This window comes from Sardina pilchardus, chromosome 22 (assembly GCF_963854185.1).
Source record: "Sardina pilchardus chromosome 22, fSarPil1.1, whole genome shotgun sequence".
NCBI classification, from domain to species: Eukaryota; Metazoa; Chordata; class Actinopteri; order Clupeiformes; family Clupeidae; genus Sardina; species Sardina pilchardus.
Window position 1 is genome coordinate 26,942,177 of NC_085015.1, and position 12,873 is coordinate 26,955,049.

Below are 12,873 nucleotides of genomic sequence, written 5' to 3' on the forward strand. Positions count from 1 at the left end.
CCATGAAGGGAAAATTGATTTAATCAATTACACAATATATTTCTATTAAGGCACAGAGCCTCAAAATGTGATCAAAGATGAGTTGAGACAGCTCCCATCTTTCTCTATGTCCACCAAACGTCAACAACAAGGTCAAAATAATTCCAGTCATGTATGCAATTTAAAAATAATCTGTAAAGCTGAAGCTGAATGAGAATTGGAGAAGAGAGATCCAGCATTCTTAACATGAGAGTCAGTGAGCTGAGGCTGTTCTTTTAAAGAGATTAACTATAGAAGATGCAAGCATACATGGGGAGATGAAATATCAGAGGGTGCTGCCACAAAAAAAAAAAAAAAAACACTCTTACATTTAAAAGAATGTGTTGACACATTCACATCCAATCTATCCAAACAGTTGAAGGCATAGAAATGTTCTATTTGGTGTTCCAGGTTTTCTAAAATTAATTTTTCTGTCACTACCTGTATATAATATACACTTTGAGTGCTCTACTAAGTTTAAGTTGTGAGTCCCAGATGTCCATGACGGATATGTGTCTATAACACAAAAATGCATCAGAAAATATCAATAAAGCTTGGTGGCCTTAACTTTGGGTCTCTGGCTCAGGGACTAAATGTATTTATACTAGACACCCTGGCTCCCAGCATAGGATTAGACGTTTGGTTGGAAAGTGATAGTTCAGGGATGTTTATTCATAGGTCTTGACCATTGTTCAGTATGCACTAGGTCTTTTGGATTTGCGGTCCAGAAACTAGGCTCCTGTAAACCAATTTTCCTCCAAACAATGTGACATTGTCCCCTGTGCCAATGATTCTAGTGCTGTGGATGAATCACTGAAAATATTAAAACACTCCCACATACAATTTATATCTATCTGGAATAGAGTCACTGTGTTTCCATACAGTGCATGCATGGTTTCTATAACCCCTAACATACTCCGACAGAAGTACAAGCATGCTTTACCGTCAAATGTCAGAATGTTTCTTTTCATCCCAAAAGTCAATTACACCAAATATTCCATCTTAATTTTGTTTCCTCGCTCCCTTGTAGTAACTGTGATTAATGTGGGCTTTGATTCCCCTAAATTAGAGAAACCACCATGAAAGCAGCTTTGATGAACAGCCGTGCTGACTAAATGTTTCTCCAGGGCTGGCTGCAGGGCTGCGAGGCAGGAGAGGCGCCTTTTAAATCAGCTCCACAGAGACTCACCTGCATCGGGCTCCACACATCACCAGATGGAGAATCTGCAAGCGCTCACATTTTGCAGGAGGCTCCAATCCACAAGCATCTGAATCCATGCTCAAAGATGCTGCAAGAACAACTCTTCTGAGCTGAGCTAAGGGGTGTGGGAGTAGTTGGGCAATAGCGCTGATTTCATCAGATTCACATAAACCTTTTTTTTAATATTTATACAACTGTACTCTGATACACAAGAGTGACTGTGCTGCTGATGTAAATGGCTCCCTCTTCTGGGTGAGAGCACACACTGCTGCTGTAACTGGAGAAGTAGAGCAGAGGTCATGGCTGCCAGGAAACCAAAATGGATTCCTCACCAGTGTGAGCCTGAGTACAACTGATCAGACTACAATAGAGTTAACACTGACAGCACCGCTCTACATGTTTCAGATCACACTACATCACAATCTAGGTGTAGCAACAGTAACAGTAGAAAAGCAGACCAATTAAGCAAATCCTGTTGAATCGGAAAGATTGATCACCCACTTCTGCAGAGGGGATGAAATCCAAACTCCTCAGTCCTCTGCTTACGCTAAAGGTGAAGGTGTGTTGTGATGCACTAAACCCAAACACATACACTCAGACTCAGACTCCAAAAGTAGGATGTCAGAATTGTATCTTTTATTTGAACTGCACTGTATGCTAAATGTTCACCTTGTACAAGAAACAAATACAAATACTCACACTAAAAACAAAACATACTGCTGACGGCCTCTGCTTCTGCTAGTGTTGGGCACTAAGTAGGAGTTTTGCTATTGCTCTTACAGAGTACAGGACGCCCCAAAAACCTGGCCTTCAAGAGAACAACAAAAAAAATAAAAGGGAAAGGGGAAGGAAGAAATGAAACAGGTAGAGGAAGGGACAGAGAGAGAGAGGAGAGAGAGTGGAGAGAGAAGAGAGAGCGAGAGAGAGAGAGCGAGAGAGAGAGAGAGAGAGAGAGAGAGAGAGAGAATGAGAGGGAGAGAGAAAGGTAGGGAAGATCACATAGGACTATGATTACAGGAACATTTAACTAGGCAATACAAATCTAACAGGACTGCAAAACTTTTTTTCTTTTTTCTTTTAAAACACCAAAAACATGGGATGCATCTGATATATAAAAATACCACAATGGGAGGAAAATGGAGAGAGAAAATATGCAGACTACCCAGAATTCTTTTTTTCTTTCTTTCTCGGACCAAAAATTGGAGGGGGACAAAAGAACATCTGCAAAAAGTGTTTTCCTGAGTCATTACGGAATGGAGATCTCCTTAACCCTTTCCTGTTCAACTGTGGTGTCCGTCAGAAGGCTCAACCGATCACACAAGAGAAAGCAAACACACGGACGAGAGCATCGCTGCCTGTCTGGACCAGCCACTGAGAAGAGAGTCCCACGTCTTCCATCCTTCTGTCCCTTCAGTGAGGAAATGTCCTTTCAGCAAAACAACTGGACTGAACATCCGACTTCGCAAGCAGTAGGAAAAAAAGTCACATGGAGTCTCTTGCACACATCAAGTGAAGTCACAGGCAGGTTACAGAATGGCTACACAAAATGTCTCCTTCTGGGGACGGCAGCATGAGACCACAGAGAGAAAGAAACAAAAAAGAACAAAACAAAAACAACAGAAGTTGTCAATGGTGTTCAGAAAAAAAAAAAACACAGAACATCTCTCAGCTACAGTCTTTTTTTGAAGCCAACTCTAAATGAAGGTGTCTGTATGGGTCAATACAAGTTCGGATGACGTGGTTGTGGCCCTAGGCCTATGTCAAGAGTCTGCAATCCATGGAGACCATGCAGTCCCAACACACTAGATCTTCTGCCAGTAGCGGTGATGTCTGAGCTGTTCTTCTCTTCTCCGAATCAGACTCGGCTCCATAAACCTCAGACATGTTTTGATCCATGTTCTCCAACACTGACAAAAAGAGCCCAGTTTGAAGACCCACTCTCTAACTGGTGGCCACGCTTTGCTGGAGGCGCAGAGTTGTTTTGGAGTTCAATGAGCTATGCTATATTGTAGAGGGAGCATATTTCATGGTCGCTGTGGACAAAGCCCAACCACCAGACAGCTTAGAACTTTTGATCTCGTCTTGATGTTTAAAATATTTGGTCTACCGACGGCTCTATTAAAGGTGAGAGCAACAAAGGAACTTCTTCAGTCTCACTTTATGTGTATGTGAGAACCTCCGTGTATGAGCAAACATAAACTAAGTTCTTGGGGGGAGGGGGGGCAAAAAAGGATGACTGAGGTCAGGAAAGGGTTAAGCTCACTCTGTAGATCACCACTGCAAGAGGGCAATCAAACTACTTATCTCCTTTAACTGATGTCTGATAAATATATATTTATATATTTCATAACCTTTTTTTTTTTCATTTCTTTCTTTCACACCGAAGACCAAAAGAAAAAAATATCATCTGCAGGGCCTAAATTCAGATGGAACATAAGGGAGGGGCCAGGAAAGGGATGGGAGCGGTCGCAGAGAAGGTAGAGTGTTTGGGGTTTGGGTGGGGGTGCTGGCTGGGGAACGGGAGGGAGGGGAGGGGGGCAGAGTCCAGTAGCACGCAATGCTGTGGTGTCTCAGAGCTCTCCCATTGGTGCGTTGGGAAGCAGGCCATCCAATCAGATGTGGGTTGTCAGGGTGGGGGTGAGGTTTTCTTCCCACTAACGCACCTTCATAGTGTTAGCACACTGGATGTCCAAAAGAGAAAAAGAAACATTTTTTCCAAAGAGAAAAAAGAAACAAAACACAACTCAAAAACAACAACAAAAAAAGAGTTTACTGAACCAGAAGAGAGACAGAGAGAGAGATTTAAAAATTAAAAACGGAGGAGTAGAAATCCATGGAACGAATGTCAACCCCCAGTGCTGTGTGGCAGTGGGTGAGTTCACTGTCTCTTGGTCCCGGTTGGTTGCTTGGTTGTTCACTTGGTTGGTTGCTATGGTGTTGCTATAGCGATGGCTCCTCCTGGTGCGGTGCTATTGCTCGGTCAGGTGTTCTCTGGTCTCGCCGTGTTTGGACGGCTGGTTAGGGGAGGGGGCCTGGGAAGGGTGGGTGCCCGATGGGAGGCTGTGGGCGACAGGCACCCCACCTGGCACCAGACCCTCCATCGCCCCTGGGATGCCACCTGGAGCTACGCCCACCAGCCCTGGCGGGTACCTGGGCAAAGAACACGCAGAGGAAAAAAAAAACACAGTCAGGACTGCCAGGCATCGAGAGGACATGCACATCCAGACACACACAAACACACACTCAGAGCACACACATAGGCGCGCGCACACACACACACACACACACACACACACAAATCCACACCGGTCCACCTTCAACCTGAATCACACTGGAACATTGCCTATGGCAATACAACATCTGCCTGCATGTTTCTCAGTCTCGTCTCTCTCCCTTTCCAAAAACACACACGCATACTTTCACCTTCCCCTGCAAGAACACTGTGTGTTTTAGAAAGATACAAAATCCTCCCTACTCCATAAATCCAGCCAGCCAGCCAGCCAGCCACTTACACACACAGAAGCTAGTATTTCTTAGAGTACTACCAACATTAAAAATGAATGAATGACTCATCATGATTTTAAAGCAAAAAATAAAGTGTAATTTTTGGATAAGGGGTGACAAACAAATCAACAACTGATTAAGCTTGGGTGGCATATGCACACCAACACACAATGTGACACGCACAAGCATTCCCCAAATTGCAAACTCCCAAAAGAGGACCGCAGAAAGATGAGTGGCCTCCTAAGGTCCTCTTTAGGGCAGTGCAAACACAGTCAATTCTGCAGCGCGTTCTACGTGACTGACCGTCACCAATGTGATGCCCCCTGAGGAAGCCTGGCTTGGGCCGCTACAGAGCCGTGTTTGGGCCGACTCCTATGTGGAGAGGTGGTGGTAGAGTAAGGTGGTGGTGGTGGGGGGTTACAGCGCTGCAGTAGAGGCACATGTTGGAGGGCAGCCAGCAGAGGGCAGTGTATTTACCTGAATGAGACTTAGGCATTTAATTTGTCTTGGGGTACACCAGTAGTAATGGCCTGTAGAGTTTGGTTGGTCACTTGGCTGCGTAAAAGAAGCACATGGAGGCGCAAACACTGAAATCAAAGTGAAGTCTGGGGTGGGAGGGGGAGGGCAGGCACGAGGAGAGGAACTAGCCTAGAGCCTGGTGGAAAGGTTAGCGCTAGCAGTGCAAAGAGACTGACTTAGAAGAGGAGAAGCAAGCTACAGTAGCAAAGCAAACAGGATAAGGGAACAGGACAACGTAGCATTATGCAGTACCAAGGTGATAAGAAAGCCTGCCATGCCAAGATAGGAGACTAGCATATTTTAAGAGGTGCACGTTAAGCTTAAGTGACCTTGTGACACTAGCAAAACAGGCTACCTACGCAAGCTAGCATTTAAAAGGAGGTAGAAGTGAATTGTTACAAGTTGTTACAAGTGAGAAAATCGATTTCTGTATTTATGCAAAAGCATTGTTTGATTATGATGGATTGTGGGGAAGCTGTCAAGTGGTAAATGAGTAAAATAAATGCTAAAACTAAATGGGAAAAAAGAAAAACAGGACAGATGGTGCACAAGACTATGCGGGCTGCACATTCATATTCTACCTGTAGGTGGCACCGTTGAGCTCAGGGTGGACGCCCTGCTGGTCCATCACTGCCCAGGGTGCTGTGGTGACAAAGAACTCCTTGTTGACGCAGTTTCTTAGGCTGTCTGGGATGCGGCCTGTTTCAGCACAACAGAAGAAGAGTGGGGTTAGTTTCAAATGTTTCTTCAGACAGATAAATGTACTGCAATTAAAACATATGCCGATAGTCTAGAAACGGCAAAGGTAGCTCCCCATGTCAACATTTTTCAGAAGTCACAGAAACCAAATGCTTCAGCATTTCATGACAGTTTTTCTACAGCTGTTTCAAACATCTCTGTAGTTAAGATGCATGAAATTCCACTAGGGATGAAGTTGAGGCACTCTTTGCTTTAATTCTGTGTGCCGAAGCTCTACCTAGAAAAGAGCCTGACACCCTGCAGGTGTAAATGGATCGCGCGCTAAAGTGTTTCACGCCTTTTCTAAAGCCTTCAAATTGATATCAGATGCTTTCCCGTCATAAATTGGATGAAGGAATGTGCAATTGTTTTCACAGTAATGTAAGTCTGAAAAACAGTGGCCCATTTACAAGTGCCAATTACCTTCCAATTAATGATAACACTCTCACATGTAGGGCTGTACGTAAAGAATGAGATTACCATGAGCCCTGCGTAGCTAAGGTGATGCAGTAGGAAGGTGTGATTGGGAGTTCTGTTAACAAGCCGACAAGTAACATGATTGTTCTGCTTTAAAAAGAGGGCGGTGAGTCAGTGAACAAAAACGCAGCTGCTGATGAGAATTTGCTCACGCCTATTATTCTGTTGATTTGTACTTTTATTGCTGTTGACATAGCATAAGATACTCTCAAATCAGAACTGTCTGCTGAAGATCAGGAACAGCACATTACAGGGTTGTATTGATTGTGATTTGGAGTAAGTAATTCATATATTTTCCCAGTGTGTATAAAAGATAAATGTGGAGCGTGTAGATGTGAGGAATAAATAACAGATTTAGAATGTTCTCACTGGTCTGACTGAGGCACTCGAGTGTTCCGTCAGGCGCTCCCAATCTAAAGATCACTAAATCCATCTCTACTCTGACATGACTCCTGCACTCACTCTGCTGTTGAGGGACTGTAGTGGAGCGTACGCCTGTCAGTCTTCAATGCTAAAACTGTACACATCCGCACTGTTCTCATCATGATGCCCGATGAAGACGGTAATCAAGCAACGTTTGGGCAAAAGGGCAGAGTTGTGTATCACAGTTTGCCATTTTAATTATTAGAAACGAATGAAGCAGTAATCAATGGAGTTTTACTGCAGGCTACAACACATGGAGATGTAAAAATAAATCATTCACGCACACGCGGGTTCCTACTGGAATGAGATGGAGAATATTTAGCAGGTTTTACACATTCATTTAAAGTGATTATCAAAGTGTGCCATATTTCTTGCTTTTTCTTGCGCACAGTATTTGGCATGAGTCATGATGACTTGTTTTTATGATGTGCTTGGCACGTTTGCCATCTGAATTCACATCGCTGCCTTCGTGTACGTGACCAATGAGCCGGGGGGCCCCATCGGTCTCCGGCCAATCAGATGTGATTTTGGAGAGCGGGAGGGGAGGGTTCTGGTCGGAGCACGGGAGCCGTGGGAGCGGCGGCCTTTAGCACGCGGGCGCTCCTCTAAACAGCGGCCCTCCCCTCAGGCCTGCATCTACCCGCCAGCCAGCCGGCCTAATGATGACATCTCCTAAACGCCACACAACTAATGAAGGCTGCACACCAGCCACTGAAGTGGAAATGGGACATCTGGGGAGAGACAAGAGAGGGGCATGACGGGAAGAGAGGGGGGGGGGGGGGGGCAGGGAGGGAAGCCCAGCTGTTGAGGAGCTTCTGCGGGTAGAGAATGCCTTCCAGCTTTTTATGTAGAAGTGGCAGGAAAAGACAGACAGAAAGACAGACTGAAAGAAAGAGTGTGATAGAGGAGGAGAAAGAATGCCAGATAAAGCAAGAGGGGGGGGGAGGAGGTAGACAGAGGAGGAGAGGAGAGGAGAGGAGAGAGAGTGATAATTACCGGTGATGGCTCGCCGGATCTCGGTGGCCGCCGCCTCTCTCATCTCCAGAGAGGCCTGCTCGCTGTACCAGGCGGTGTGGGGGGTGCAGATCAGATTGGGCGCGTCCTTCAGGGGGCCCTGGGCAAAGCTGAGAGAGAGGTGGGGAGGAACACAACAAAATGTCAGCTTCAGTCCGTCACGTCAGCCAAGTAGCCTCTCCTCCGTGGCTCTCCTTCCAGCCGTGACGGCAGATGCCGCCTCTCCTCTCCTCTCCTCTCCCCTCGCTGGGCTCGGTGCTGCTGAGCTCTGCTCCTGCTGGGCTGGGCTGGGAGGGGGGGGGGGGGGGGGGACTCAGTCACCTGAGCTGATGGAGGATGTGAAGCATGAGGCCACATGGCGGAGTTTCGAAAACAGCCAATGGGAGAGCGGCGGCCGAGTGAGAGAGGAGGGTGGGCGAGCAGCGTTTGAGTGGGTGTTGGCTGTTGAGCCGCCACACACACACACACACACACACACACACACACACACACACACACACACACACACACACACACACACACACACACACACACACACACACACACACACACACACACACACACACACACACACACACACACACACACACACACACACACACACACACACACACACACACACCACCCTCCCTCTGGAGTCCTCCCCGAGGTCCCTCCCCTCGCAGGCATGCTGCCTTGGCTCGGCCTCCACTGACAGGCACATTAGTGTCCTGACTGGCTGAGTGCCTCTATGTCCTGACTGACAGAATCTTTCCTTATTGCACCCGATTGCAGAGTTGGGGAATTTCCCAGAGCTTACACTGTATTGACAGCAGCCCAACTTAAGTTGGATGGAACCAGACTGACACCAATGACTTCACCTTGGAGATGGCGCCTGATGGACAGGAAATGGTTGTCTTTATGGCCCTCTTAGAATGTTTTCATTAATCTTGTACCATTTGACGGTAAATGTCATAACATGATATCTGTTCAGTGCAAGGTCAGCCATGCTGCTGGCAAACAGGACAGAACTTCTGGCACAGAAACTAGGCCAAGGCAGGTGATCCAGAAACATCAGCTATCTCCTCCACTGGTCTTTACGGAGATTCATCTAACCTGAGTGAAGTGTTTCAATCCTGACCCAAAGGAGGTGATGAAAGCAACATCTCTGTGCTGTGTGCGCTCCTGCCAGGTGCACAGGTGTGAATGGGCTGCTCACCTGAAGGGCTCGGTCTCGTGCACATCCAGGGCAGCGCCGCGTATCCGCCCCTCCTTCAGGGCCTGGGCCAGGGCCTTCTCGTCCACCAGACCCCCTCGGGCCGTGTTCACCAGGAACGCCCCCTGACGCATCTGCAACACACACACACACACACACACACACAAAGTGTCAACTCAGCACAAGACATCCAAGCCCACTCCCCCAAACACAAGAATTCGCCATCGGGTTAATGCTCACACCAGCACCACAAGTTTCAGCTATCACTCCAATCTCCCTGTTTGGGGTTTTGACACATGCACTGTGATTATGGGGCTTTGAGACGCATTCCTCCCGGCCCCAGTAGATCTCTGTCTGATACACTGGTGCTGCCTATAGGCTGTGGTCATGGGGCCACATCATGTGATGGAGCGCAGCCACTCCGGCTGACAACACTGAGCATCTGTCACGCCTCTGACCACACAACTCTGGAATGTTCTGCTGCTCTATGCTATGGTCCTGATTAGGGACAAATGCAAGATTGGGCTTTTTTTTTTCGAGGAAACTTCCAGCACTAATAGAGAGGATAACAGTCACAAGACATAAATTATGTCTGCACGCATAAAAACAAAATCAGAATTAAAAAAAAAGAAAAAGCAAGGCCTTTCCGAGTCAACTTCTTTTGAGGCTAATTTTCAATGCCAGTGTTACCCTTTTTGCCCAAAGTGGCCTTGATATCTACGACCTTGAATAAATGCAATGATGAAACAAATAAATAATACGCCTGAGTGCGACTATAGTTCTCTCAAAGTTTATTTTTTGAAGTAGTTTTTGGCACAGTGGAAGAGATCAAAAACACCATCAGAGAAATATCCTCCCCATCTCCCAGTGCCCCGCACAAACACACGCACTGGCCTATTTTTAAACCCGCACTCCCACTCCCCATGGCCAAAATTACACAAATTCCAACTCGCACTACATGAACTGATTACCTTGTGAGTCTATCTTTGTGGGTCCAGGCTTGTGTGCCTCTGTGTGTGTGTGTGTGTGTGTGTGTGTGTGTATGATTTGATAACAGTGGCACCCAGTATGTTTATATGCATGCTGATAAACTGCAACAGCACAGCGGCACTGTTTGCCAGAAAAACAACAGCAAAGGAAAATCTAATGAAAAGCGCTTGGAAGAAAGTAATCCCTTAATCTTGACAAAAAGCTAGAAATCCAGGCCATGAAAAGCCCCGGTGCTGCCAAGCTGCCTTTTATTAGGTCTGTTTCCTTTTTTACTGGGGGGAGCGGGAGAAGAAAAAACGAGACCGAAAAAAAGGAACGAACGAGAGCAAAAGCTTTGCTCAGAAACCGAGGGCTGCCTCACATGTTGGGGAGAGAGGAGGTGGGGGGGATTTACACCCTTTCATTTTGGGGGGAAAGCTGAGAGGGAAGCATGGTAGAGGTGAACAAACAGGCGGTTAACTAGGTTAAACTAGTGGCACACTCTGCTGACATTACACACACACACACACACACACACACACACACAGCAGCACACTGCAGCGTACTCAACACCACCGAGACAGAGGAGAGGAGGAGAGGAGAGGAGGAGAGGGAAGGGGAGCAGAGGAGAGCTGGGCAGAGTGAGTCACGGAGATGAAGGGGGAAAAAAAGAGAAGGGGGGGATGTGAGTAGAGGGGGGGGTCATTCTTCTGATTTTCCTCCAGGGGGCAGAGTGGATCAGGGAGCCAGAAAGCACAAACATCCACACACACACACACGCACACACACATCTCTCTCAGCTGAGCTCCCAGCAGCTCCCTACTGCTGAGCCGAGTCGATATATTTGCCGTAGCCGTGGGCTGGCGCTAATTGCGTTTGACAGAGCAAAGGAATGAATTTGTTTCCAGCTTTGGTGAGCTTAAGATACAAAAGGAGCATCTATGTCTGTCTGTGCAGGCTCTGTGCACACAAACGCACTCATGGAGCATAGTAGCGTCTGCACATGACTACTCTTAATGTTTCATATGGGAAAGAAAGATACTGACACACTGACACACACACACACACACACACACACACACACACACACACACACACACACACACACACACACACACACACACACACACACACACACACACACACACACACACGGTACCTGTTTGATAGTGAAGTCATTGATGAGGTGGTGGTTGTGTTCGTTGAGATTGCAGTGTAAGGAGACGCAGTCGCTCTGGTAGAGCAGGTCCTGGAGGGTGTAGACGCGCTGCACGCCCAGCGAGCGCTCCAGGCCGTCCTGCAGGTACGGGTCGTAGAAGATCACGTTGAAGCCAAACACCTTCGCCCGCACCGCCACCGCCTGGCCCGTGCGACCTGAACGCACCCACGCAAAAAAAAAAAAAAAAACACACCAAACGTCAACACACTTCTCCAAAGTACTCCAACACTCTCCACAGCCTGTTGTCATCGCAACACTGACACGCTCTCCGTTGAGGGCAGGACACTAGTGAGAGGAGAACAGAGAGGGAGGCCTAGCTAGGACACATCCTGCTGTATGAGGATGGACACTAGTGAGAACAGAGCTGTATGAGGATGGACACTAGTGAGAACAGAGAGGGAGGCCTAGCTAGGACACATCCTGCTGTATGAACGTAGGAGAGAAGAGCAAGAAGAAGAAGAGGAGCAGTCTGAGAGGAGGAGCTCCAGGCCTGAGATAGTGTCTTATCTTATTGTCCCTGCCTCTCACTCACTCACTCCCTCACTCCTCTCCCTCTATTCTTCTCTATTAGCAGTAAGGGCCAAGGCTGCTCCACAGCAGCGAGAGGCTGCAGAAAAAGTGCGGTTAGATAAGGACGCAGTGAAAGCATAGACTGAGTAGACTTCTAGAGACATAGTGAGAGAGAGAGAGAGAGAGAGAGAGATGATAAAGTGAGAGACACTATTAAACAGTGAGAGGCAGGAAGAGAGGAGAGAGTGAAAGTGTGTGTGGGAGTAGAGAAGTCCCTCTTTTAGTGGTGATGGCCAGAATCAATAAAGCCCTTCAGAGAGAGACCAGACATGAAGACACACACACACACACACACACACACACACACACACACACACACACACACACACACACACACACACACACACACACACACACACACACACACACACACACACACACACACACACACACACACACACACACACACACACACACACACACACACACACACACACACACACACACACACACACACACACACACACACACACACACAGCTCAGGCAGACTTTCGGAGCTGTGGGAAAAGACCCGTTGTGTCTAAACATCACATAACACCTGCAGAAACAAGCAGACACATGACTGCACTCGCTCTCTCTCGCTCCATCACACACACAGCTAATGTTTTTAAGTCCCAATTAGAGTGCAATAATAAACCTTTTTACACACAATAATAAACGTACCCTCTATGAAACTGGATCATATGACTTGATTAACTGATATGTGACGTCATAAGTTCCAAGTATTAAGCTCGTTAATAGTTAATAATTGGAACTATTTGGGGGGAAAAGTTCACAGTGTTCATCGAGGACCATTTCTAGCTATGGTCAGACAGCGACGTCCAGCACCCATAGCTGTACATGGGCCTGCATAGCTGTAAGGACACACACTCACATATGACCTCATGCACTGTTTGGCTTGCACTGCATCTGCTTGGACATGCAGGCGGGGCCGACGCCAGGGCCAGGTGGGAACTGACCGCGGCCTGTCCGAGTGGACGCTGTGCTGGCTTCAGTAGCCGCAGGACTGGCCATTATCTACAGCG

At 47.3% G+C, this 12,873-nt stretch overlaps 1 protein-coding gene across 2 annotated transcripts in view; it reads right to left on the reverse strand.

Annotated features, from left to right (window-relative positions):
- Window positions 1–1,833: 1,833 nt before the first annotated feature.
- The window catches only part of LOC134070084 (C-terminal-binding protein 2), an 80,620-nt gene continuing 69,580 nt past the window's right edge, over window positions 1,834–12,873 (reverse strand). For both annotated transcript variants that reach the window (XM_062526295.1, XM_062526296.1), the window contains 5 exons: window positions 11,218–11,432; window positions 9,093–9,223; window positions 7,877–8,004; window positions 5,824–5,941; window positions 1,834–4,369 (listed from right to left, as the gene is read on the reverse strand). In XM_062526295.1, coding sequence (XP_062382279.1) covers window positions 4,189–4,369; window positions 5,824–5,941; window positions 7,877–8,004; window positions 9,093–9,223; window positions 11,218–11,432 — 773 coding nt within the window. In that variant the 3' untranslated portion in view covers window positions 1,834–4,188. The remainder of the gene's footprint in view (window positions 4,370–5,823; window positions 5,942–7,876; window positions 8,005–9,092; window positions 9,224–11,217; window positions 11,433–12,873) is intronic.